Source organism: Amblyomma americanum, chromosome 5 (assembly GCF_052857255.1).
Source record: "Amblyomma americanum isolate KBUSLIRL-KWMA chromosome 5, ASM5285725v1, whole genome shotgun sequence".
In the NCBI taxonomy this organism is placed as follows: domain Eukaryota; kingdom Metazoa; phylum Arthropoda; class Arachnida; order Ixodida; family Ixodidae; genus Amblyomma; species Amblyomma americanum.
The window spans coordinates 206,867,051-206,890,592 of record NC_135501.1 but is presented as its reverse complement, the minus strand read 5'-3'; the positions used below and the strand labels follow the sequence as shown (position 1 = coordinate 206,890,592).

The following is a 23,542-nucleotide window of genomic DNA, read 5'->3' as shown; positions in this document are numbered from 1 at the left end:
TCCCTCCCACTACACACACGCGCGTTTAATGGCGTCAAAATAAAATAAAAACCATTTTCGCAGACACCACTAGCTTCAGACGCCATTATTCAAGGCCCCGTCGCCCGCACAAGGTGATTTTGCGTTGGTCATTTTTGCTGTGTAAAAAAAAAGAAAGAAACGAGGCGGGCACATGGACACAGCAGACTTACGCACAGAAATGCGGGTGAACAGATAAATACTCTTACACTCTTTAAGTTGAGGTTTGCTGTAACGAAATACTATATAAAAGAATCCAATCGAGTAAGTAGGCCCGATGCTGTCGTTTTTGTTTTCGGTTTGCGTTACTGACAAGAAAGTTAAATGTTGCAAAATTCTGTGAACGATTCAGCTGCCAGCAATGCGCTTCAGTGCCGAGTGCAACATAGATGTGCCTACGAGTAATAGCCTATGTGAAAATCCTGGCTAATTATAGGGGAAAAAATGTGCAAACGGTAAGGGAACAAAAACACACGTAATTGGCACCACGGGCGCCAACTTGAAACTGTTTTTCATAAGAAGGGAAAAGAAGTGTAGCAAAGCAGAATTTTGGGCTAGTTGGATAGCATTCATGGAGAAAAAAAAGCGAAACCTAGACGGGGAATCTCACGCGTCTAGTTTGCGATGTTTTTCGCTATGAATGGGCAACATTAGTGAAGGTCAGGGGGAGAGGACTTTGCGTAGCAGTAAACTCAACTTGGATGCTGATTATTGTGGCGGTGGTGGCGACAACGATGACTTTGTAAACAAGGAGTACCTCGATTTATAACTCCCCTCTTTTTATTGTTTTTTTTTTCAGTTCTCCGAAATCGTGCAAGAGCTGAGATTGTCGACCAAGCTACACATACGCAGCACCGTCCGGTCGTCGAGAATGCCCCGAAAACACTACTACACTTGAGAAATAGCGATGACGTTAACCGAAAATAAAAAGATTACCGGTTTCCTCCTTTGCGAACAAAATATTCAGGGAACATAAACTGCCCTTAGTTATATATTTATAACTTAACGGGGTATGGAGCAAAAGTATCACCTTGATAATGCCATGCTGATTTATCTTATTTATTTTGTTATTTATTTTCAACATACTACAAACCTCACGCACAAGTTGTTGCAGGAAAGTTACTAAAATGTGCGCAGACTGGTTTTTGTGGACGAAATGAAAAAAAAAAAGAAACTCTTACATTCGCATGGTTCGATGGCTTTTTTTTCACCCTTCCTTTACAGCGCGAAAAAAAAAAAACGCGTGTTTCGTGTAACTAGCTGTCAAAACTCCCTTCAATGGACCTGAAAGTTTTGAAAAGGTCTGCAGGTGGTATTACTGGCAGATCATCCAGAAAGCGACGCTACGTTGTTGTTCGCGTGATCAGCAGCACGTAGGCGAATGCACACATGTCAAATTTTATAATAGAAACAAAATGCATATAACCGTACATTTCGCAGGGGCTGCCATGAGCGACATTAAGGGAGTAATGCAGTTTGTCGCCCGCAAAAACTCAAGATACTCATATTTACGTTACGTAATGGCAATGCTATATATCATTAGAAGCAGTTTATTACTTTACCGGATGTGACGCCCCTTCAAGTTAGGTGACGCCATATCCTGTCTAGTGACGTCATTGTGGCGTCACACCTCCTCGTCAAGCTGCGTGATGGCGTCATTCTGATAACACGCTTCCACGACCGATCAGCGATTTTTACTACACACTACGCCGCTTTTCTTCTCCGATAGGGGCTTTTAACGTTGTCGCGTTGAAAAACTTCCGTTTCTGCGTGCTAAAAACACTCCCATCACAAGCAGACGTAGCTAATTTCGATGAGTAGACTGAATGAGCTGAGTGCAAGAGAACGTCACAACATTTGCTTCCCTTGCTGAAAGGAGGGAAATATGTGTAGAGACCACAGGAATGTGCGAATATTCAAAATATATTGAATAGAGACTCAAATATATTCCTATCCGATTGCCAACGAAACGATCAGCTCACATTAAAAACTTCAAAAAGTGTCATAAGTTCCTCAAATACTTCAAGAATATTTTTCGAGTATTGGCTGGAACACACCGTCACTATAGTTATTCTCAGACGTCGTCCATCGTGGGGTTATGCACCACCTCCCCCCCCCCCCCCCCCCCCATTCTCCTTCTATGCCCCGAGGCAATAGATATTGCTTCAAAAAAAAAAAGAGGATGGTTCAGAACCATTGAGATTAGAAAACCATGTCCTTGGCACGCGCTACGCATTGAAGAAGCCGAAGACGAAGGATCGGCATCAAGGCGCGACCCCCCAGGTAAGTCGAGCTGGCGTCTGTCCCTGCTCAATTACTCTTTGTTCTCGCTGCATAGTTATGTTCAGTCGTTATCATACGAGGACTCCAGTACCGGATTTTCGCGCGCTAGCACGCAAGCCACGATTGTGGATGGTCGGTTTTTAGCGATGGTCTGTCATGAGTTACTGACATCCGTTTTCAACCTGTGCTTCCCTCGCGTTAGTAGATATAGACACGCGGGCTCGCTACTTATCTCACACCAATCTATAGCTAAATTCGATGTACAGAGGTAAAAAAGAACCCCAGGTGGTCATTATTTCCGGAGCCCTTTAATACGGCGTTACTCGTAGTCGGAATCGCTTCGGCACGTTAAACGCCTACAAGCAAAACCATGGAAAGAACCGCGCTATTCCAAATGCTAGTGTATTATTTCGGAACCATTCTGCCTGAAGTTGTCAGACTGTATGAATTCGTGCCTTCTTACGCAAAACGTGTTGACGATTTTTGACAACAATAACTTTAGAGAAAACATGGTTAGTCTCAAGGCGACTCTGCGAATAGAAATTAAGTAATCAGGACAGCTTCCGCGTGTTTGACGACACGATACCCTGGTCTGAACGAGACTCGAACTTTGTGCACGCTCTTGACATTGCAGTGATTGAAGAATACATATTCGATTAAGTTTGCAGTCGGTCGGTCGGTTGGTCGGAAGTCCTTGTTTAATATTCACCAAACCGCTAGACCTAATTCATGCCTTCAAGGGTTGGTACAGTGGATGACCTCCTCAATACATGACAGGAATCTGTGCTTCGAGACCAGAGAAGGTCATCATGTTCAGCCGAATCAAGTCGCTCCAGCGGGGTCAGGTCAGCGAAGAGGACCTGACCGGTGGCGAAGACGAGGACGACTTCTCCACCACGCCCATCCGTCGCCGCACCGAGCAACGCGGCGAGAACGCCTCGTCCTCGGACAACTACCGCCTCTACATGGCGGGCATGAGCCGCTTCAAGTACGGCGTCGTCGGAATGTGAGAGCAAGATTACGGTTGTCTCGCCTTAATGATTACCGCATTGGGTCCATATTCATACCGAACAATACCGGACAGGCGTTTTTGAAAGGGAAAGAGTTTATTACCAAAATTTTTTATATATTGGAAGATTTCACAATGACATTCAGTACATCCGCAAACCTGCCGTCAGTAGGTTTACACTTTTTTGCTATTAACGTTTTTGCTATCCTCAAAAGCGTTCCCCATTGGTGTTCTATGGCAGCCTTAACTGCTCAATGCGAGCGATGGAAAAACTAAAAAAAAGAATAGATTTTACCCCACATCGGAAAGAATAGACCAGTAGCTTCAATATTTCCACAACAGTACCTTACAATTTTCTAAAATTCGAAATTTTTCTCCACGAATGTTGGACATATGTTCAGATTAATTCTCTTGTGAACCTTAAGACTGAACATCGAAAACGCCTTTGGAGCGTATAAAAGAGACAGCTTTCGCGCTCCCCATCCTACAACCCCCCTCCACGCAATCCACCACAGTCCTTAATTATTGTGACAACGCGCACGCGGCTTTTCCTCCGATCGTCTGCTCTAACGCTGTCGTGTTAATAGTGAACGGCGTTTTAAACAGATCTAATAATAGGCGGCGAAAGCAAGTGCAGACCCGATCTCTTGTCGCCGTGCTCTTGTTTTCATTGGTAACCTTATTCAAAATGGCATGTACTCACCACGGAAGATTGCTGAAGTCCCCCACCAAAAAAAAAAAAAAATATGGGAAAATGGGAAACCTATTTACACATAAAAGGCTGAATAATTCAGCTGTCAAGACAAATTTTTAAAGAGTTGAAACAATAGCGAATAATGCTGGAAGTGTCTTATTTTGAAAATAGTGGAAGAATATTTCAAAACGGCTGACTGAAGTCAGTAAAAGCAATTAACGGTTACCACCAGTGTAGAAATGAAGAATCTCATATTTCTTTTCAGCCCTAGTGCTGTTGGCATTCAAAGACACAGAAAGCGATGTAGACAGGGTGAGCTTTACAGTTGTGCAAGGAAGAAACCCCGAATATTTACTGATTACAAGTACCTTCAGGTACTTCGAACAAGGCAGCTATGTAACACAGCATACAAAAAGAAATAAAGGAACATCGCAGCAGCAAGATATTATTACTGACAAAACATTTTTCCACCGTGCAGTTAAGCATAGATTACAGAGAAGCAAATAATACTTCCAAATGTAGTTTCGCCAACTTTATAAACGTATAGTTTCAGTAACTCTTCCTCATAGGTTGAAATTGCTGTTATGGAAGCATAGGCCTGTGTCGGCATTCAGGCTCATCGCACAATTCAAAGAGGTATTCTTTTTCAGTTCCCACTGCTCAGTGCAATGACTACAGACGATTCTAAAATGTCTCCACAATCAGAGTACAAACGCTTGCGCTGATGAGCCCGCTGTGGCAGGTCCGACGTGGACCAGACGGCGATCAGCGAGGGCATCGCGCAGTTCACGGTCGAGCTGCTGCAGAACCTGCTCGAGTCCCGGAGCGAGACCTCGAGCAACGTCGTCTTCTCGCCGCTCGCCGTGGAGACGACGCTGGCGCTGCTCTACGCCATGGCCGCCGGATCCAGCGCCGAGCAGATCGCCAGCGCCATGCACGTCCACTGCAGACCGATCGACCTGCAGGCGAGCTTCGAAAGTTTCCGCTCCACTTAACGCTGTCCACGGTGCAGACATGTCGTAATGGTCGCCGCTTAAACTCGGGAGTGTTCTCTTGCTCAAAACAAATTCAGCAGTCGCCGTCTGTATCACGTTAGCTGAGTAAAAGATCCCATTGCCCTTAAATCAAACACAGCGCTAGCCTGTATTCTTGAATGCTTTAATGCAAACAGCGAATATTTATACCACGCGCTTCGTAATATTCAATTCTGCACTACAACCGCTGATGCAAAAACTTGAGGGGACACTTTAGCTCCCCTTAAGAGTATGACGTGATAGCGTTAATGGGTCCCGTAAGCGGCCTAGGGATTCGCTTTACGATTTGCTTCGCAGACATTGACACTTCTTTCTTTCACGAACAGAAAACGCTTAACGTATACCCTTGAAAGTACAATTCGATAACATTAGAGGTCCCCCCCAGGGGAAGTACTCCTTCCCTGTCGCCTATGTTCTGCCTACATGCCCATATATGCAGAATCAGTAATTCTCTGCTCAACATTAATAGATCGCGGGCACAGCTCCTCGCGTAGTGGTGCAGCGGTTCAGGGATGGCGCTTGTGAGACCCAGATTGCTCTCCCCGAGCAACCTCTCGCGACCAATCATTAAATTAACTGCCACCTGCCACGGTGGGCAGTTTGCCCACAATCCGGTGGCAGAATGGGAAGGTTGTGATGACATCACAAGGCCACATGACCTAGGTTGCAGGTAGGCCACCTCATTTTCTCGACACGCCGATGACGCCGAAGTTGCCGCTGAACGGGGCCCTCAACGTTCAAGCGTTAAAATGGCGTGAGTTTACCAGAAGTTTCAGACGAGATGACGCAACCGTCACCTTTGTATTGGACACTCTAACGAATGGACACAGACCGAATTAGACAGTTTCACATATTGTGGGTCAAGGGGCCGTATCTTGTAATAATTCTGTGCCTTTTAACACCTGTGGCGTGCGCCTCTGACGTCTGGCCTGATATCAAACAGAGGTCTTTAATCCTGCCATTTAGGAATCTCCGAAACGAAATCAGGGCGCGATTGCCTGCCATTTTCTCGAGATAGTCACATGGTCGCCACATGAGCCGGTCAGTCGGGCTGTCAGTAGAGCGCCCTGCAATTTTACTTTCTTCAACCACACTGATATGGTTAAAACATAAATGTTTTAACAGCCGTGGCCAGTTCATGTTAATGTTGCTTGCTGCGTGATATTCGATCGACCTCTGAGTTCTGGACAAACCAGAGTGGCAGATTTCGATACGTGAGGTCTGTAGGCAGGTTCAGAGCTGGTGAGATCGAATTTATCTAATAACTATAAAAAAATCTCAGACGCCAGCTCTAGTGTAAATGTTGGCGCTGAGCTATGGCGAAGAGGGAAACGAGCTTTTACGAAGTTAGGCCCCGAAATCTTAATTATCGTGCGAACTGCGAGACCCCCAATGAAACCCATATTTCAAAACCCGGCCCTCTCCCAGGTAAAAATTCGGAGTTAAGTCCATAGTTTTCCAGCGCAACGGCACAAGGCCAAAAAAGGTAAGAAAAAAATGACGAACACAGCGCTTAAATCTACAATACCAACTAGTCCAACAGATAACTATACTGAAAAAAAAAATCTGACATTATTCGTTTGTCGCGTCATTTGCAGATTTAAAATGAAATGTCCAGGGCTGCCTAAGGAACGTTAAGGCTACGGCGTGCTTTTTCACGATTTCCAATAGTTTTTTTTTTTCGTGAATCCGGACACTTTCGCAAGTGCCACTCATGTGCTAGACTACCGCACTGCTGCCAAAGTAGGGGGCCCGTGGCCTTGTGAGGCTGTGCAAGCGGCAGCTCTTACTCCGGGCCCCAGCCATCATTTGTACCATGATGGCAAATGGATTGAATTGAATTGCATTGGTTGGCTGTGGGTGCAGGAGCACGTGTTCCACCATGCTTACACGCCTCGCTTCTACTGCCGGCCGTACTTCACGCTCAACAACCGCATCCACCTGCGTGTGCGACCACCTGACGACGCCCGCGGAAACGACCTGCCGGCTCTGGCCAAGGCCTTCGACGTGGACCTGAAGTACGCTCGCCGGACTAAAAAGCAAGCTTGCTGATGTTTCGAAACGCTCCTCTTCAAGAACACTTTTCAGTTCACGATTTTCATATAACAATACCAACAGGTTTGTTATCTCCATGGAAAAAATGCCAAACTCTTACCTTTTCGTGTGGTGCCAGTGATACCAATGTGATGTACGGCACTCCACACCGGCCCGTCATGACTGTGCCTTCTCCCCGAAACTCTGAACGACATGTCTGTGGGGCCTCTTCTCTAGAGCAGCGCCCTCTGTGCTATCACTGCCTGTCATATCACCCGAAAACAGCGAATCAAGTCCATTCCTGTTTTGCTTTTCTGTTCTTTTCACTCTCTAGCTTTTCTGCCCTAACCCAGCTTGAGCTGGTCCACGGCGTAAGAATATCCGTGGGCTTGTCACATGGGGTCATGCCAGACTACGCCACGTCTCTGAGGCTGTAGAAAGCGCTGCGTGGCGCTGCATCCTGGTTGACTGAACGCAGGAATTGTGGTGGAGCGCGCTATATACATTGTGGATAACCGGTGAGGCGTCCGCGCTGCTTATAGTGGCTACAGCCACTATAAGGCGAACGTAAGCCGGGATATAGACCCTTGCAAAAATGGTCGGACTTCTTATGGACTCTACTGCCTTTCTATAGATATTACTTTTTGTCTTTACATAGTCTATATAGACTCTCTATAGTCAAAAGTCTACTAAAAGTGTATGGCCATAAATCTATAGATTGTCTATAGACTGTCTATAGGAAGTGTATTGCCTTGCCTATAGAATGTTCTCTAGGGTTTGTCTATAGAGAGTCTGTAGACTTTATAGACAAAATCTATGGACAGTGTATAGACTGCCTAAAGAAATTTTTGTTTGGGTGTAGCCATCTTGAGTTCTCGGGGTCGGTTTCCTGTCTTTGGTTTTAGTTTTTAGTGACGCTCTAGGCGCTTGCGGTGGCTCGTGATTCCTTGCACACCGAGTCCTTCACTCAGAGCAATCGCAGCAATGTCCCGCGTTGCTCCAGGTACGTGAGCTTCGCGGAGGACGCGGCCGGCGTGCGCGAGCGGGCCAACGAGTGGCTGCGCTACCTGTCGGCGTTCGAGTGCGGAGACGTGTTCCCCGAGGGCTCGGTGAGCGACACGTCGTCCATCATGCTGGCCAGCCTGACGTACCTGCGCGCCGACTGGAAGTGGCAGTTCCGGCTGCAGGACACCGTCCGGGGAGCCTTCCACTCGGCGCCCATGATCTCCCGCAACGTGGTCATGATGCGCCAGTCGGGTCGCTTCCCCATGGCCGACTTCGATGAGATCGACGCCACGGCGTTGGAGCTCAGGTTTGCCAAGTTACTGGCTCTCGGCTATTCCTAAGATGGAGAGTGCAATCTGGGGCGTTCGAATTGAGAGCTACTGGCGCAGCCTTATAGAAGAGTCAGTAAGGACGAAACCCGCAGCAGGCTGTGTTCTAAAAAATTCACAGGGACTCTTAATTACATTGTATGGGCATTGCGATAGCATCATGAACTGTTGAAGCATTTACCGGAAGTGACTTCACTTCCTGCCTTGTGACGTAACTTTCATCCAGCCAATGGGCGAGTTTTATAATCCAGGGCGAATTTTGGCCTGGTGGTGTTTGTTATGCTATCGTATAAATATGACGGTCCGGTCTTTAGTTATCTACTGCGGCATCAGCGCATCTCGTGCATGATATCCGTGGCGTGCCAAATGTTAGATCATATAACTAAAAACAATAAAAGTAGGCCTTAAGCTTGTCCTGCTGGCCAGAACCTACGGCTTTGTTTGACAGGCGGTAAGGACTTTATTTCCTGTAGGCTTCTGCCAGTTTCCATTATCCACTCGGCGACCGCTCGTCCGAGTAGCCCTCTAGTGACGTGCGAAAGTATAGAGTCGCGTGCAGATACAGGTGCAGCCTTAGCCAAAAAGTCTCCAGGCTTCATGTTTTAATTTTGAGACACCTTGGTTACAACACACCTGAAGCTTAAGATCCCAAGAGTGAATGAAGTCTCGTCTTAACCGCTCCTGACCTTTGGAGTTTCAGTGGTGGCGCAAGTGCTTAACCGTGCGGCTAGAAACCAAACTATATGGATAGAGCACCTTTTGCAGAGGCTCCAGTGGGTGCCACTTTCAGATATCAATTTTCTAGCGCATATAACCTTTCGTTTTCGTCCTGACCGAAAAGCAACATTTACTTTCGCTTACCTTTTGAGCTCCTCAATATCCCTGTCAGTTATTTAGCGGTTGCACGTGAAGAACAGAACTCTTTTTTTTTTTCAGCGCAGAGCACGAACTGTCTTGGTAGGATGCGCTGCTTGCAGACTGTCTTCGCGCTACCGCGAAACTTGGGCTTCATGGTGTAATAGTCTAGATTGGTTTATGGTTTATGAGGGTTTAACGTTCCAAAGCGACTGAGGCTATGAGAGACGCCGTAGTGAAGGGCTCCGGGAATTTCGACCACCTGGGGTTCTTTAACGTGCACTGACATCGCACAGTACACGGGCCTCTAGAATTTCGCCTCCATCGAAATTCGACCGCCGCGGCCGGGATCGTACCCGCGTCTTTCGGGCCAGCAGCCGAGCGCCATAACCACTGAGCCACCGCGGCGGCTATAGCTTAGCTAGAGATGTAGCCGCAGCTAGAATTCAAGGATCACGTATGATCCAGCGCTATCTGTCTTCCTCGCAAAAGCACAAAGTCTGAGTGATGTATTTTTAGTCGTTTGGGCCCTTTTATAAGGAAGGCGGGAGCCAAATGCTGTGAAGAATCCGCGTGACGGATGCCGTCCCTCTGTTAACCTACTATTCCTGCCCTCTTACTACGTGGAGCTATGCCAGCATCATGGTCTTGGCATCAACGCAAGGCATCCTTAAGACAGATGTGCACACATGAGTCCAACCAATGGTTCTGCAAACAGAGTAGAGGAAAGGTGCAAAACGGAAGCATTTGAAGGCGCTTTATCTCTAACGTTTATCACATCCCGGTTTCACCTCTATGTTGATGTTCACGCCGTTGTCTCATCCCGATTCAAGGTACCGCCGCAAGGACAAGTCCATGGTCATCTTCCTTCCCCGCAAGTTTGACGGGCTCGCTCTGCTGGAGCAAAATCTTACCGCCGACCTCCTACTGCGCTTCCTGGACGAGCTAACAGATGAGCGTGACGTCATAGTCACCCTGCCACGTTTCTGCGCCAAGCAGGTAACGGAAAGGCTTGCAAAAATGTCACGCTTGAATGTTGGACCAGCGTTCCGTCGGTGGTCACAATTCGAGCTTAGCCCTTCTAAAGGGATCAAGTTTTAGCCGCACCCGGCAGAGCCTGCAATTAACCTGCGTGACTTGAGAGTAACTAAGGATTAATCGCGAAGCCATGACAACGGGGAGATGGCATTGGCCGGGGTGCCTCTTTAAGGGGCATTTGCCGCTTCATTCTTGAGTTGTACCCGGCTATAGTAGTTGCAAATTTTAAATATCGAAACTTTCGAAAACTGTATTTGTGGAAATCTCCCAAGGCGCACCAGAACGTAAGGAAATAATGACGAGTGTTTCCTTTCTTTGCAAACATTTGAAAAAGATAGAGTCTTTCTATTGCAGCGATAAATCTACGTTCATGTCGTTAATTGTCGAAATACTGGTGACAACCGATTGATCAGTAGAGATGATTATTCAGTCCAACTTTTCTTTCCTACGAGTCGTGAAGGGCCGCTAAAGGACAGGGCTCACAACCAAAGGCAGTAAAACCCCCAGATACTGCTTCCGCATCTGTAATTTAGTCGACGATTCAGTCGCCAGTCAGACGGAAAACTTTTTTTCGAAATCAGGTCAAGACCCCAGAAGGCTATGCCGCTTGTTCGGCTTCAACATGTTGGTTCTCCAGCTCCGCCGAGCTTAGCCAAGCGCTTCAGGGTGTGGGCAGGTGACAGGAACAATAAGGTGTGATTTGGTCAGTGTTGCAAGTGAAAAGCTTGATGATGAAGTGTTCGATGATGAAGGCTATGGATGACGAGGTATTTGATGGCGAGAATGCGATGAGGACTATTGGAGCAGTTCGTGCCGCTGCTGAAGCCAAATAAAGTCATTGCAGGGTAAAGAATTCGTTGGTTCGGATTCTGCGAAGGAGTTTGGATTGTTGAGTGGCAAGATGTAAGTGCGGTAGAAGTGAAGCGCGTTCCTCTCACATGTGTTTGTAGTATGTGTTTGCCTGTCGTGTGTAGAGCTCTACGTCATTCGCCGTCACCGGGCTTGGCCAGGGGAGTGCATGCAATGCCTCCAGTGTTTGGTGGGACTAAAAATATAAGCAGAAATTCCGGACAAGCGCATATATTCAACGGGAAGTTGTTTCTGAATCAGTTTTTCGCGTAGCGTAGGACTAATTGCACCACGAGAATCGGTATGTCCACAGATCCCTCCTCGGGACGCTGTTAGTTTTCTGATATTAAAAGTGGTCCAAAAAAGCTGGACTTGACCGCGGTGCAGGTGATCGACCTTCAGGAGACGCTGTCCTCAATGGGCGTCAGGGACGTCTTCACGGGCTTCGCAGACCTCACGGGCATCTCGGGGACCAACGGTTACCACGTGTCCCAGGTACGCGAAGACGCGAGTCGCCCTGAACCAGGTGCGCTGTCTTGGGTAGCACGATCGAGCTTCTCTCCATTTGTTTGCTCCAGTTGTAAATTTTAGAAGGTGCTTCACAAACATGACCTTCTTACCCGTGCTAGCTGGTATGAGAGGTGGTGTAAGCTTCTCGAAAGGTGTCTGTACGTTGCCGACCGACAGTGTCACGTGAGGTCACGTACAGTAGGATGACCTTGCTACTAGTAAGAGGGACACGGGGGGGGGGGGGGGTAGAGGGGATGCAACCAAGAGGTGGCATGGCAGTATACCTCTACGTTAGTGCGATTCCGCTATACTAGATACTAGAACAACAGTGTTTACTGCGAGGTTGGAACAGTGTTCAGTGTGCCTGTGACGTCACCTCAACGTAGTACACCTTTTGTGAACTGTTTTTGAGCGCATGGGGTTTGCTTCTAGGCCACGCTATGTAGCGCATTGTGCATCCAGATCTCTTAAAGGGAGCAAGCAAAAGCCGGTCCTCCCCCTTCCGAAGGTTAGGACCTCCACAGGAGCTACAAGAGGTCATTACACAGTGTAGAAACAATCCCTCTACCCAATGGGCTCTAAACTTTTGGCAAAGGCTGTACTTCTGCAGACGCAGTATATGCCACCCTTGTCTGTCCTCTGCTGTCCTCCGTGACAGGCGATGCACTGCGCCGTCGTCTGCGTCAAGGAGAAAGGCCAGAAGCTGATGACGTCTGAAGGCGGCAGCGAGCAGTTCTGCATGTTCACGGTCAACCACCCGTTCATGTTCTGCGTCGTCGGCAGGAATCCGGACGCCATCTTCTTGATGGGTTCGGTGCGGGACGTGCGGCTGCCCTACATTTGACACGATGTCTTGCGGGGACCATGTAGAACTCAGTACTGCGTGTTTGGTATCGATGATCGCGCTTATTGTACGTGTTGCGCGAACTACTGAACAGCCGAGATGACCCGTCCCTTTCTAAAGTGAACACGGTTTGTCCAAGGTGGCTTATAAAGCGTCTGATAATTGATACATGCGCGATGCGAGTCAGCTGTATTGCAGGCCTAGTTCGTAGTTTCGTATCTCACTGGCGGCATGTGGCTGTTTATTCCATTTTATCACCAGTTATCTTTAAGCTAAAAAAATTACACTAACGGTTTCCCGTTCATCGGCACCACAAGTCTATAAAAATAGAAACATTCGCCTTTGCCTTTCTCGGTTTCGGTGGCTGTTAGCTTTCTTCACCAATAGGGGGAGCAGTCAATTGCGGTCCCAACTTAGGTTCCGCAGTGGCTGCTGTGCCACGGGATCATGTCTTACCTGTACAGATTTATGCCGCTAGCTCGGTCTCACCTGAAATTTCCTTATCGTATTTCCGAAGCAACTTCTGAAACCAACACTTGCAGTAGCTGTTTGCAGCCGTGAATACACAAGTTGTCTCAATATGTATACGTCGTGCTATTTTCGTAGATGGACGCTCTCAACTTGGGCTATTAATATGAAAGTTGGGTCGTCTTGCCGCCTTAAGCATGTTATTACGGCATATATTTAAATGGCGCAAAAGCGCAGCAGTTTACTATTTTTATCAGAAAAAAAAATCACGATAGCGAACGCAGCCCTGTGCAGAGGTGAAAATAAACTTTAGTAGACTTCAGAGTTGAGTAGACTTCTTTATTTCAATGAGCAACGCGACATAAAGAGCAGGGAAAAGTGTTTCTTTAATCACACAAGCGACACGAAATTGTCTGCGATTAATAACGCTCGTTAGAATGTACAGTCGTTCCAGCCTGCCTTGTCGCTGTTCGTTTTACTTACGCGTGTCGTGCTTACTATTTTCCGTCAGTTTTTCTCTCATTTTTGTTTCTTCACGTGTACGTATCGGATTTCGCGTTAGGAGTCTTAGGTGCTGGTGAGCTGTGTCCGATCTCTCAAATTCAGAAAAATAATAAACTGGTTTTGTATTAGGATTCGAGCCTTCTTATCACGGCTGTTGATTCTATTAACTTGCATTATTAGCCTGAAGTGCGAATACGTAGACCGTGGGTGAAGAAAATGCCGGAAACACAACCATCCGTCTCTTTGTGCTTCTGGCTAGTAATGAGTGCACTCACCTTCTTACAATTCCGTCAACTGAAACTCGATATTGTCTGCGCAGGATAACGCTGTACACGAGTGAAAAGGAGCCTAGTGCTCTCACTCAAAATGCACGTGCCAACAGAAACGTCTGCTCTTCTTGTTACTTAACTAATGCCTTTTAATATGTCCTTGCACTCGTAGTACTGGGTCGACCTATGGATTCCCTTTTCGCCAATGTAGACAGCCGCCACACAATCACGCACAGTCTGTGAAAAAAAGCAAAAAAAAAGGGAAGGACCAATTACATAGCCGCACTGTAGGCGGTTAACAAATGTCTCAGTTGTAGTGCCGTATGTACACGCATAGTGAACGCAGTTTTTTTTTTTTTTCAAAAGTTCTCCGAAAATTTCGGGTGTGCGTTCATTCAGCGGGGTCAAATATTCGCAAAAAATTTGAAGTGGTAAGAATGGGACAGAAGCAGCTAGGCTGGTGGAATAAATGCTTCATCCAGGACGAACCCTTTTCAAGCAAAACAATAAAGCACCCTTCAGGATGGTTTCCGCGCTCGAAAGCATAACCATTGCAGGACTTGTATTAAACCCTCATGTATAACACGCGCCGCGGTCCATAATGCCGTTTAAGTACTCGTAACATTAAAGGCGCACTAAAGAGGTATCTGAACTCGTCTTTTTACCGCGGGAACTCTATCTAATGTTCCGGGCATTCTTAGAAACTCTGAATTATTGTCCTGTGTGGCCGATTTGCCTAATTAAATCGGATTGAACGTCCCGGCTCCCGCCTTTTTTTTAACTGAACGCGGTAGGTAGACGGAGTTAACCAACGCGATTTATTAGGGTAATCGGCCGCACAGGACAATAATTTGAAGTTTCTGAGAATGCCCGGAATGGTATAGATCGAGTTCCCGCGGCAAAAAGACGAGTTCAGATTCCTCTTTAGTGCACCTTAAAGCGCGAAGCCAACAGTTGAGAGAGGCGTCAGCAAGTCTCGTCTGGAAGCAGCCAGCCTGCAGTAATGGACCATCCGGAGAAGACCCGTGTGTCATCTGGCTCCAATCAGCATGTTTGGTCGCGTCAGAATGCGGCCGTCAGCAACCCTAAAGACCTTCGCGCTGACGTTTGAGCAGAAAAGGCTCCTTTTCCGATGGCTCTTCACGCGCCGAGCCCCGCCGCGGATGGTCGGCGGGCATCATGCCTAATCGTCGCGACCATGTCTGGAGACAAAGGAAAGAACCAGTTTCCGGTGGTTCCCTTCCCGTGTGCCGGCCCCGCGCGTCGGTTCTTGTGAAGAACAGGTGTCGGCAACACATGTCGACCATCAGCTGACCATGGGAACATCACATGCTGACCTGCCCTCTACGCTACTTCGATGGCATCCTCCTCACCCTTAAGCTCAACATTTGACGGTCTCACTTTCCCCAATCTCAACCTACCTCAATCACAATCACCCAACATTATACCCAGATATATATGTCCTTGGTGTGGCGATATTGCCACATTCACGCACATTACATGGACATGCTCAGCTAAACCGAACCACTTAAAGCCGTCCAACGCGGCGCTGGAGCAGTGGGAAGTGACGCTGGGCAGCGGCACTCTGGAAGACCACGAGGCACTAGTCGCCATCGCTAAAGCGTCGGCGGAAGCTAATGGAATCCTGGACTGAGGACCCCAACCACATTCCGCTCCCATCTCCTGTTTGCAAATAAATGTTTATTCTCTCTCTCTCTCTATCTCTTGACGGGGTGGTGGGGGGAGTGGCGTCCACAAGTAAAGAAGCTGTGTAATGAACAAGCATGTTGCGCGATTTTTTCTTATATCGAATCCGTATTCGTATTCCACGACACCCCAACAAGGGCGTCCAGCCGATCAAAGACACTGTGCCTTTTGAAACCAGTACACCGCTCCTCCGTGTACTGCGCAGCGCCTCCGGTCAAGGAATTCGTCCTGTCAACGACATTCGATCGCTCCGCAGCAGTTAGATGGAGATCAAATTCACGTGCGCTGCCTGGCGCCTGTCGGGGCGAGGTGTCACATTGTCAGATTCTAAAGTGCACCGTCACTGTCGCGGAATTGCATTCTCTTTGTTTAAAGCAAGTGGCTGTTCAGAAGCGGCGTTATTAAGCTCTCGTATATCTGCCCTACATTGCCGATGGGCGCCTTTCCTCCGGTGTGCTGCATAACATTAGCCTCTGTTACATTTTTGATCCACTGTTTGTTGCATCTGTTGCACTCTTTTTCTCTCTCTTTTTTTTGTACTGTATCACTCCCCTCTATAATGCCGTCTGGGCCAAGAGGGTAACTGAAGTAAATAAACTTCCGTGCACGTTAAAGATATCCAGGTGGGGGAATTCAGCTATTCCAGAGCCCTACACTACGGCGTCTCTCTCTCCCTTCTTTGGCTCCCTGCTTCCCCCCTTCCCTTTCAGCACGGTCGAGGAGTCCACCGAGAAGTTAGACAGTTACTACACCTTTCCTTCCCTCAAAAATAATTTATAATCACCGCACCATTTATTGTCCCGTTATCTGACCCGCGGTGCAGCAGTGGTGCGGGCGGAGGCCTACATCTTCAGGGTTCATTTCATACTGTCTCCGTCTCATTGGTTGACATCACTGGCAAACCTGTAAGCGCTGTCCAATCGCGTAACGGCCTTACGTAAAACAAGTTTGAATCTTAACTGCAATTTAACTGGTTCTTTCTAGACACACCTAACGAAGTTTGGAGTTCATGGTAGACAGAGGGCAGGCAGGTGGTTTCTTGACACACATAAAGTGAGCAAGGGAGGGGAAAGCCTCAGGGTTGCTCGCCAACGTTTCGACAAGAGAACTTGTCTTCGTCCAGACGAGGACAAGTCCTCTTGTCGAAACGTTGGCAAACACCCTGAGGCTTCCCCTCCCTGCCTTATTCACTTTCTGCCTGATCAAGTTTGGACATTTAAAATGAATAAACACAATGCGTAGATCGGGCGGTTATATGAAATTGTTTTTAGAATAACAGAGATATTTTGCATAGCGAAAAACTATGCAAGTTCGAAAGAAGCCATTTGCGCTCCCACTTGAAATAGCCAATCTCTTTTTTAACACCCATGACGAAAAGGGTGAGCCCACCACATAAAGTGAGCCGTTGACATCTCATTGGTATGTTACTCTGGCGTACTACGTTGTCGTGGTTAAGCGGGCATACGAGAATTAGGTGTTGGTTTCTTGGTCAATTTCGGGAAACAAAGTGTAATTCTACAGCATTAACGAGAAAGCAGTGGTTTTTGTAAATAAGTTACATAGGAGGTACATCCAGCCATGATGACAGGCAGTCGAAAAATTTTATGCAGATGTGGAATCTGCAATGAATAAAGTAAAAACGCAGTGCACTGCTCTGATAAGAGTATTCAGTACTAAGCCAAGCAAAATGCAGGCACGAGGCCTGGCAGTGGGCGACTATGGCATAGGTTTTAGTAATAGCACGGCAGGGTTACTGTACAGCGCGCAGAACGAAATAATTTATGGATCACGTACCTTCTTACGCAAAAGGGAGAACCGGAACTGCAGTGGACGTGGAAGAGCCCCAATGAAAAAACGAAAAATGAAACATACTTATTGTGCGCGAATCCCAGCATCGTATACAGGATGCGGGGTGTGCTCGCCAAGGTGAGTTGTAGTGAGAATATAATAGTGCGGTGTCTATTTAGTCTAGACTTGAAGAAGGAACGGAGGGAACTTCGAAGGAAAAAGCTCATCACCGAGTTAGCCAGTAAGAGGGAAAGTATAGAGGGATCCATTATCTCGCTGTAGAACAGATACTATTCCGCTTGAAAGGACGAAGAGCTTAGTGGTGAAGCAATAAATGACAATCTCACAAATATCATCACGGAGTGCTTTAGAGTGCATGGGGTGTGCGAATATTTAAAAGTTTCGAACGGCGAATCGAGTATACATCCTTCTATTTGATTCAGTGAACGAATCAAATAGGGCATGTTCAAAGCATTCGAAATGAATGGAATTCGTTATAGAGTTTGCGAATTGTTTTCCAATAATTTGCACGAAGTGTGAATAAAGCATGCTGTAATTATTTACGCGACTGTTTCAAAAACAGGGCTCACTCCATCGCCACACAGCACGCTGGCGCAGTCGATCTGCGCGGCATGGAGGGTTCAGTGACGCACCGCGGATTGCTCGTGAAGGATTGTTCATGTTCAGGTTATGTTATGTTATGGTATGGTTTGGTAGGGCTTGGTACGGTACGGTACGCTACGGTGTAGTATGGTATATGGTATGGTATGGTATGGTATGGTATGGTATGGTATGGTATGCTATGGTATGGTATGGTATGGTATGGTATGGTATGGTATGGTATGGTATGGTATGGTATGGTGTGGTGTAATGTGGTGTGGTTTGGTGTGGTGTGTTGGTGTGGTTTGAGGCCAACGCTCAAACTCCCGACCCTCACATCAACTGAAATTAGACGCTAGTTCGCGGTCGTCACAGTAGCAATAGGTCATTTTCTAGTGCGTATGATACGACAGTCATAGGGTTAATATGACAATTTGGTATTGTGTGCCCCATGGTGGAGACCCGTGTTGCGCCTTTTGAAAAATACAAATTTGACTCCATGACTTATAGCGCCGGCGAAAGCGCCGCACTGCTTCGCATGAATGTTCGTTTTGCACTAATATCCACACAAGTAACGAATAATAGTACATATATTCGACTGGTATTCGATTCCATTTTTCACTAAACTAATCGTATTCGATTTGGTTGCGACGCTTGCCTATCAGTTTTCGATTCGGTTTCGGAAAAATATAATCCACACACTTCAAGAAGTAGGGGATAGGGTAGCTAGCCAGGATAAGGCAAGCACTCTTAGGAGATGAAAGACTTAAGAAACGTCAAAGCAAACGAGAATACAACTTGCAGAACAGTCAAAGCTAATCAAGAAGTGTAAGGAAACCGACATAAAAAGCATAATATGGAGAGAATTAAACAAGACCTAAAGAATGCAGGTAGACTAAAAGAGGTCAATAGGAAACTATAGGCACAGGCAAAATCAGATGTACGCGCTAAGATGCAAAGAGGGCAATGCCATCACCAAATGAATAGCATAATTACCGTAGTCTATACAGATCTATATTGTCACGTAGTGATTACGGCAGTCGAAGCAGTGAGAAAGACAGCCAAGAGTTCTTCTGAAAGAAAACTGTTTATTGGTCTGACTTGCGCCCAGAATGGGCTGAATGACTGACTAGGCGGTGGCGAAAGAAACAAGCGTGCTCGGCGGTCGTCTAACAGAATGCGCGCCGCTCACGGCCGTGCTCAATTTAAAGCTGATAGCGAACTTTCGAGATACGGCGTGCAAAGTTATTACAACATTCTGGAACAACGTAGAATCGGCTCCGCCCGGATGCGATGAATCGAGATAAATCTGGTCGCGTCTTGCATCACCAACAAAACGATAAAGCGGCGTGACGGTAGCTTTGAGGAATGAATAAACAAACACTACAAATATTCACTATAAAAACAAACGCTACAAAGTTTAACGTCCCAATCCTGGACTTGGGCCCTGGGGGACGCCGTAGTGGGTTGCGCCAGATTGATTTCAGCCTTCTGGCATCGTTAATTTACAAACGCCGTCACAAATATACGACGCACAATATTAGCGAAAAACTTGCTCATCGCCATCTCTGGACGCAGCCTGGCATAGATATGCGCAGGTTAATTTTGCGTATGGTAGTTACACAATGATCCATTAAATCGCAAGCAATATGGATGTTGCATGGAAACAAATGAGCTCAACTTCTCCGTTAAAGTCGTTTTCCATAAACTTAAGACGCTGGGTGCACACCGAGGCGATGCCAGAAATCTGTCATCATGCATTCGAGTTTTCTCCCGGTTTTCAATGGAGTTTTCACATTTGCCATTGTCTTCACTGCAATTGCGTTTAAGCATGCGGGACCGTTCTGCCGGACGTTGGCTGGAGTCAGCCGCTTCAACCACGTCTGGGCAATGGTTCGCTTCGTTCGATCCGCAGGTATATAAAACCCCTATTGCCGACATCCACCGAATGGCTTACCTTGTCTTGATTTGCAGGACACTTGTCCAGCTCGAGAACAGGTGTGCTTGTGTTACAAAGTGACTCTACCGCTAAAAACGCCGCCCAGAAGGTTGTGTCGTTGGCCACCTGCACCGGGGTGAAGATATGTTCACACCTTAGCTCAGCATGCTTGCGCACGTCATATGCGCATGTGCACGGCTGCGCACGTCACGTGGACAGGACTTAAAATAAAAAGAAACACATGAGCGCAAAGCTCGCTCTGTCTACTGAAACGCACTGTAAGTCTGGTATAGGAGTTTTAGTTGCTTAAAATATTTTACTATTAATAGCGTATAACGTTTTGGTGACCTTATTTCCTGGACTGAGCTGCGACTGAGAAGCTTCTGCAGCATGGTGCAGCGGGTAGATTAAAGTTAGCCAAAGTCAGCCACTCCTGTCGCTCACAGGAACATTCGACTGCCTGTAGCCTGGTACCGCCAGTTTAGCCTGGGTAGAAATAAGCACCTGCAGGCATGGGCACTTCAAAAATACACATACCTTTCTTCGGTCTGACTGCCTACAAGTGTCACTGCGGAACTATGCGCTATTCCTTCCATATAACTTTCTGGCTAGCATTTATATTTATTCAGTTGGTCACTGCAGCGAATGCGTGGGAAAACGTTCGGCATGAAAGTGAGTGGAGACCACCCCGGAATCTTCGATATGAGGACATTGGCCTAATATAGAATTCAGGGGATGGATTACAGCGACTGATTGAGACAGTGAACAGCTAAAGGATACGAATGGGCTTGAAAAATATTACGAGGAAACCAAATTAGCTTTGACGGTTGTGTGCATTGCGTATAGTGACGTCAGAATTTCTTGCATAGCTTTTACCGTGCTTTTCAAGCATCTTTCCTAAAGGTGCGCATCCCATGTAATATTTTCCCTTCGTTTCATTTTATTTTGTTCATTCAGCGGGATCGTCTAAGAAATCTGAATTGGTGCATTACTACGCTTTTCTTGCTTTTGTGGCTAATTAGTCGCTCCTACGCTTATTCCGTAGCCCTTTACCATCTGTAACCTCCTGCCCGCGGGCCTGCAGGCACTAAAAAAGAAGACGATCCACAAAATATTTTTCTCAGATAGTACCTTTGAGTACGCTCCGCTGCTTTACTTTATGGCAAAACTTTTCGTCCTAAATGTGCAGAACAGCTGTTTGTTTGTGACAAAATATTTTGCGTTATGTATCCCATTACCGCTTTTAATTTTCAGCTGCATTTCATGTTTGCCTTTAGGGCCTTAGTTATCTTATAGTCGACGCAGTAATTCTGCGACACTTCCCTTTTCCTTGTTTCTAATTTTGACTGTGCGCTAACAAACCCCTTTCACATTCATCCTCCACTTGGAAGCTTGTGAAGAGCGGTACAGCAAACATGTGCTTCACCAACGCTATGAGAAAAGCTTGTTCCTTCCTGAGGCTGTCTAAATTCTGTCAAGCAATCTTATCGCCTAATTTCAACGGGCTACCCACGAAGGTGCTCGTTTCAGTTGCAGAATGTTTGGTAAGAAAGACCCTCAAGAGCCGTTCCAGGCATCCGCGAAAAAAAAAAAGAGCTAGAATACAGCGGCGATGCTCATGCGTGGGCAGTACACCAAAAAGGCTCAAAACAGCTGCCAGCACAGCAAATGTGAAGTTGCTTTTTTTTCTGCCCCAAACAAGCTGTCAGAGTTGTGCAAGATTAACTCGGTTTTTAGCTGTCCACGGTGGTGCAAGAAGAAGCATCAGAGACGGTACGTTCACTGCGCTGAATGGGTGGTCTACCGGATGCCATTGACATGTGGCAAGGCATACAATGGGCAGACCGGAAGTAGCCTGAATGACAGGCCCAAGAAACACGCGAAAAAATTGGGACACTTAAGCTCCGCCTTACTGGTATGACGCGATAGCGTTAATAGGTTAATGCCAATGTATGCGGAAATTTTCATTCTCCACTTTACATTCATAGATGGCGGCGAGTCCTCGCAGCACTGCTGGTGCAGTGGTGCAGCGGTTAAGTGATGCGCCACTGCCCTGCGATGAGAGGTGCTGCCATCGGTGAGGCTTGTGAGGCCCAGGTTGCTGTTCCTGGGCAACCTCTCGCGACCAGTACTTGATTAATTTACTGCCACCTGCCACGGTGGTCAGTTTGCTCACAATTCGGTGGGCTGATTGTGATGACGCCACAAGGTCACGTGACCTAGGTGGCCCACCTGCCGCCGAGGTTGCTCCTCTGGGGATTCTTCGCTCACAACGACGCCGGATTTTCCGCAGAACGGGAGCTTTAACGCTATCGCGTTCAAATGTGAAACAGCACACTATAGACCTGTCCGCGCGCTGTCCTAGCAACACCTGCTAGCCACTGCTCAGCAGACGCAGAGTCGAAGCTATAGGAGCAACCCTCGTGAGATTGGAGACCTACGTTTGACACTTACGAGCGTAGACTGTCACCGAGGCATCAGTGTCATCGTTTAGATGAATAGATAGCGTCCGTGCATGGCATTACCCTTACAAAAAATATTTAGGCAGTCTATAGACTGTCCATAGACTTCTGTCTATAAGGTATATAGACTGTTTATAGACAAACCCTAGAGAACAGTCTATAGGCAATACAAATCTTACAGTCTGTAGACAATTCTATAGATTTATGTACATACACTTTTAGTAGACTTTTGTCTATATACAGTCTATAGACTACTAATAGACAAAAATTAATATCTATAGAAAGGCACTAGAGTCTATAAGAAGTCTATATACTGTCTATAGACCATTTTTATAAGTGTAGGACGAGCATGCATTCAAAGTTGGCGCTGTGTGTTGTCCCGCTTTGATGTCTTGGTCAGTTCGCGCTACAACACCTCCTCAATACTCTCGCCCATACTCCACGCAATGCCCTAACGGGCCTTCAGAGCATAAAAAGCGACGCGATATAAAAAAGACCGCAACGATGCGCCGGTCCAGTGCAGCGGTGTACACGCACCCTGATCGTCATCGCTTTGACATCCACGAAAACATCGAAGTAGGCGTTCTGGTGCGTGCCGTGAGTGATGGCGAGGTTTAGTAGGTCGTAATGCTTGGTGTACCTAGTCCAGTGCACTTCGACGAAGCGCGCGTCGGCAACGTGGCCAGTGGCCACAACGAGCGCAGGCCGCCACAAGGCAAAAGCTGCCAACGCCAGGGTAGCGGCGACGGATGCGAAAGCCAGACACCGGCCGTCCATTTGCACTTCCCGTCACAGCCTTGTTAGCACTGGAATCAGCGCACCGGAGCTTATTCCTGTGAGAGAGAGGGAGAGAGAGAGAGAATAAACATTTAATTGTTTAACATTTTTTTTTATCCCGCGAGAGCAATGCATCAAAACTCTCGACTCTAATTAGTTCTAAAGTTCGGGATTAACAAGCTAGCGCCCCACCTGGCCGGCGGTTTTAAAAGCACGCTTATGAACGACACAAAAATTAAGTCATCATTGATGGTTGAATGGTTAGATCACACAGTCCCTTCAGTCTGGTAACCTTCGAAAACTAGCCGTTGGTCACGACCAGATTTTCATTCTGAGTGCCTCAACGGGCCGGGGCGGGAGCTGTAATGACGTACTCACTCGTTCGAGGCCGGGCACAATAATAATAGGGCGCAGGAGGAAATCAGTTGTACTCGCACTCTTTTCAGAGCACAGCCGCTTGCGCAAATCCTTACTATCTCCTATTAACCATGCTGATTTTTTTTTTTACGCCACACGACTCTTCCGT

At 47.0% G+C, this 23,542-nt stretch overlaps 3 protein-coding genes across 3 annotated transcripts; 2 read left to right on the top strand and 1 right to left on the bottom strand.

Annotated features, from left to right (window-relative positions):
* The first annotated feature begins 2,268 nt into the window (after window positions 1-2,268).
* Window positions 2,269-5,008, top strand: LOC144135536 (uncharacterized). The gene is made up of 3 exons (XM_077668179.1): window positions 2,269-2,301; window positions 3,079-3,307; window positions 4,747-5,008. Exons 2-3 carry the CDS (start codon window positions 3,111-3,113, stop codon window positions 4,997-4,999), a joined length of 450 nt encoding a protein of 149 aa, XP_077524305.1. The 5' UTR covers window positions 2,269-2,301; window positions 3,079-3,110; the 3' UTR covers window positions 5,000-5,008.
* Window positions 5,009-5,550: 542 nt separating this feature from the next.
* LOC144134546 (ipis-1-like) lies at window positions 5,551-12,502 on the top strand. Its single transcript, XM_077667450.1, has 6 exons — window positions 5,551-5,559; window positions 6,905-7,056; window positions 8,076-8,384; window positions 10,095-10,260; window positions 11,536-11,643; window positions 12,317-12,502. Exons 1-6 carry the CDS (start codon window positions 5,551-5,553, stop codon window positions 12,500-12,502), a joined length of 930 nt encoding a protein of 309 aa, XP_077523576.1.
* A 1,376-nt stretch (window positions 12,503-13,878) lies between these two features.
* Window positions 13,879-23,066, bottom strand: LOC144134544 (uncharacterized). The gene is made up of 3 exons (XM_077667449.1): window positions 22,777-23,066; window positions 19,796-19,903; window positions 13,879-13,980 (listed from the first exon to the last, which is right to left on the bottom strand). Exons 1-3 carry the CDS (start codon window positions 23,014-23,016, stop codon window positions 13,879-13,881), a joined length of 450 nt encoding a protein of 149 aa, XP_077523575.1. The 5' UTR covers window positions 23,017-23,066.
* Between the last annotated feature and the right edge of the window lie 476 nt (window positions 23,067-23,542).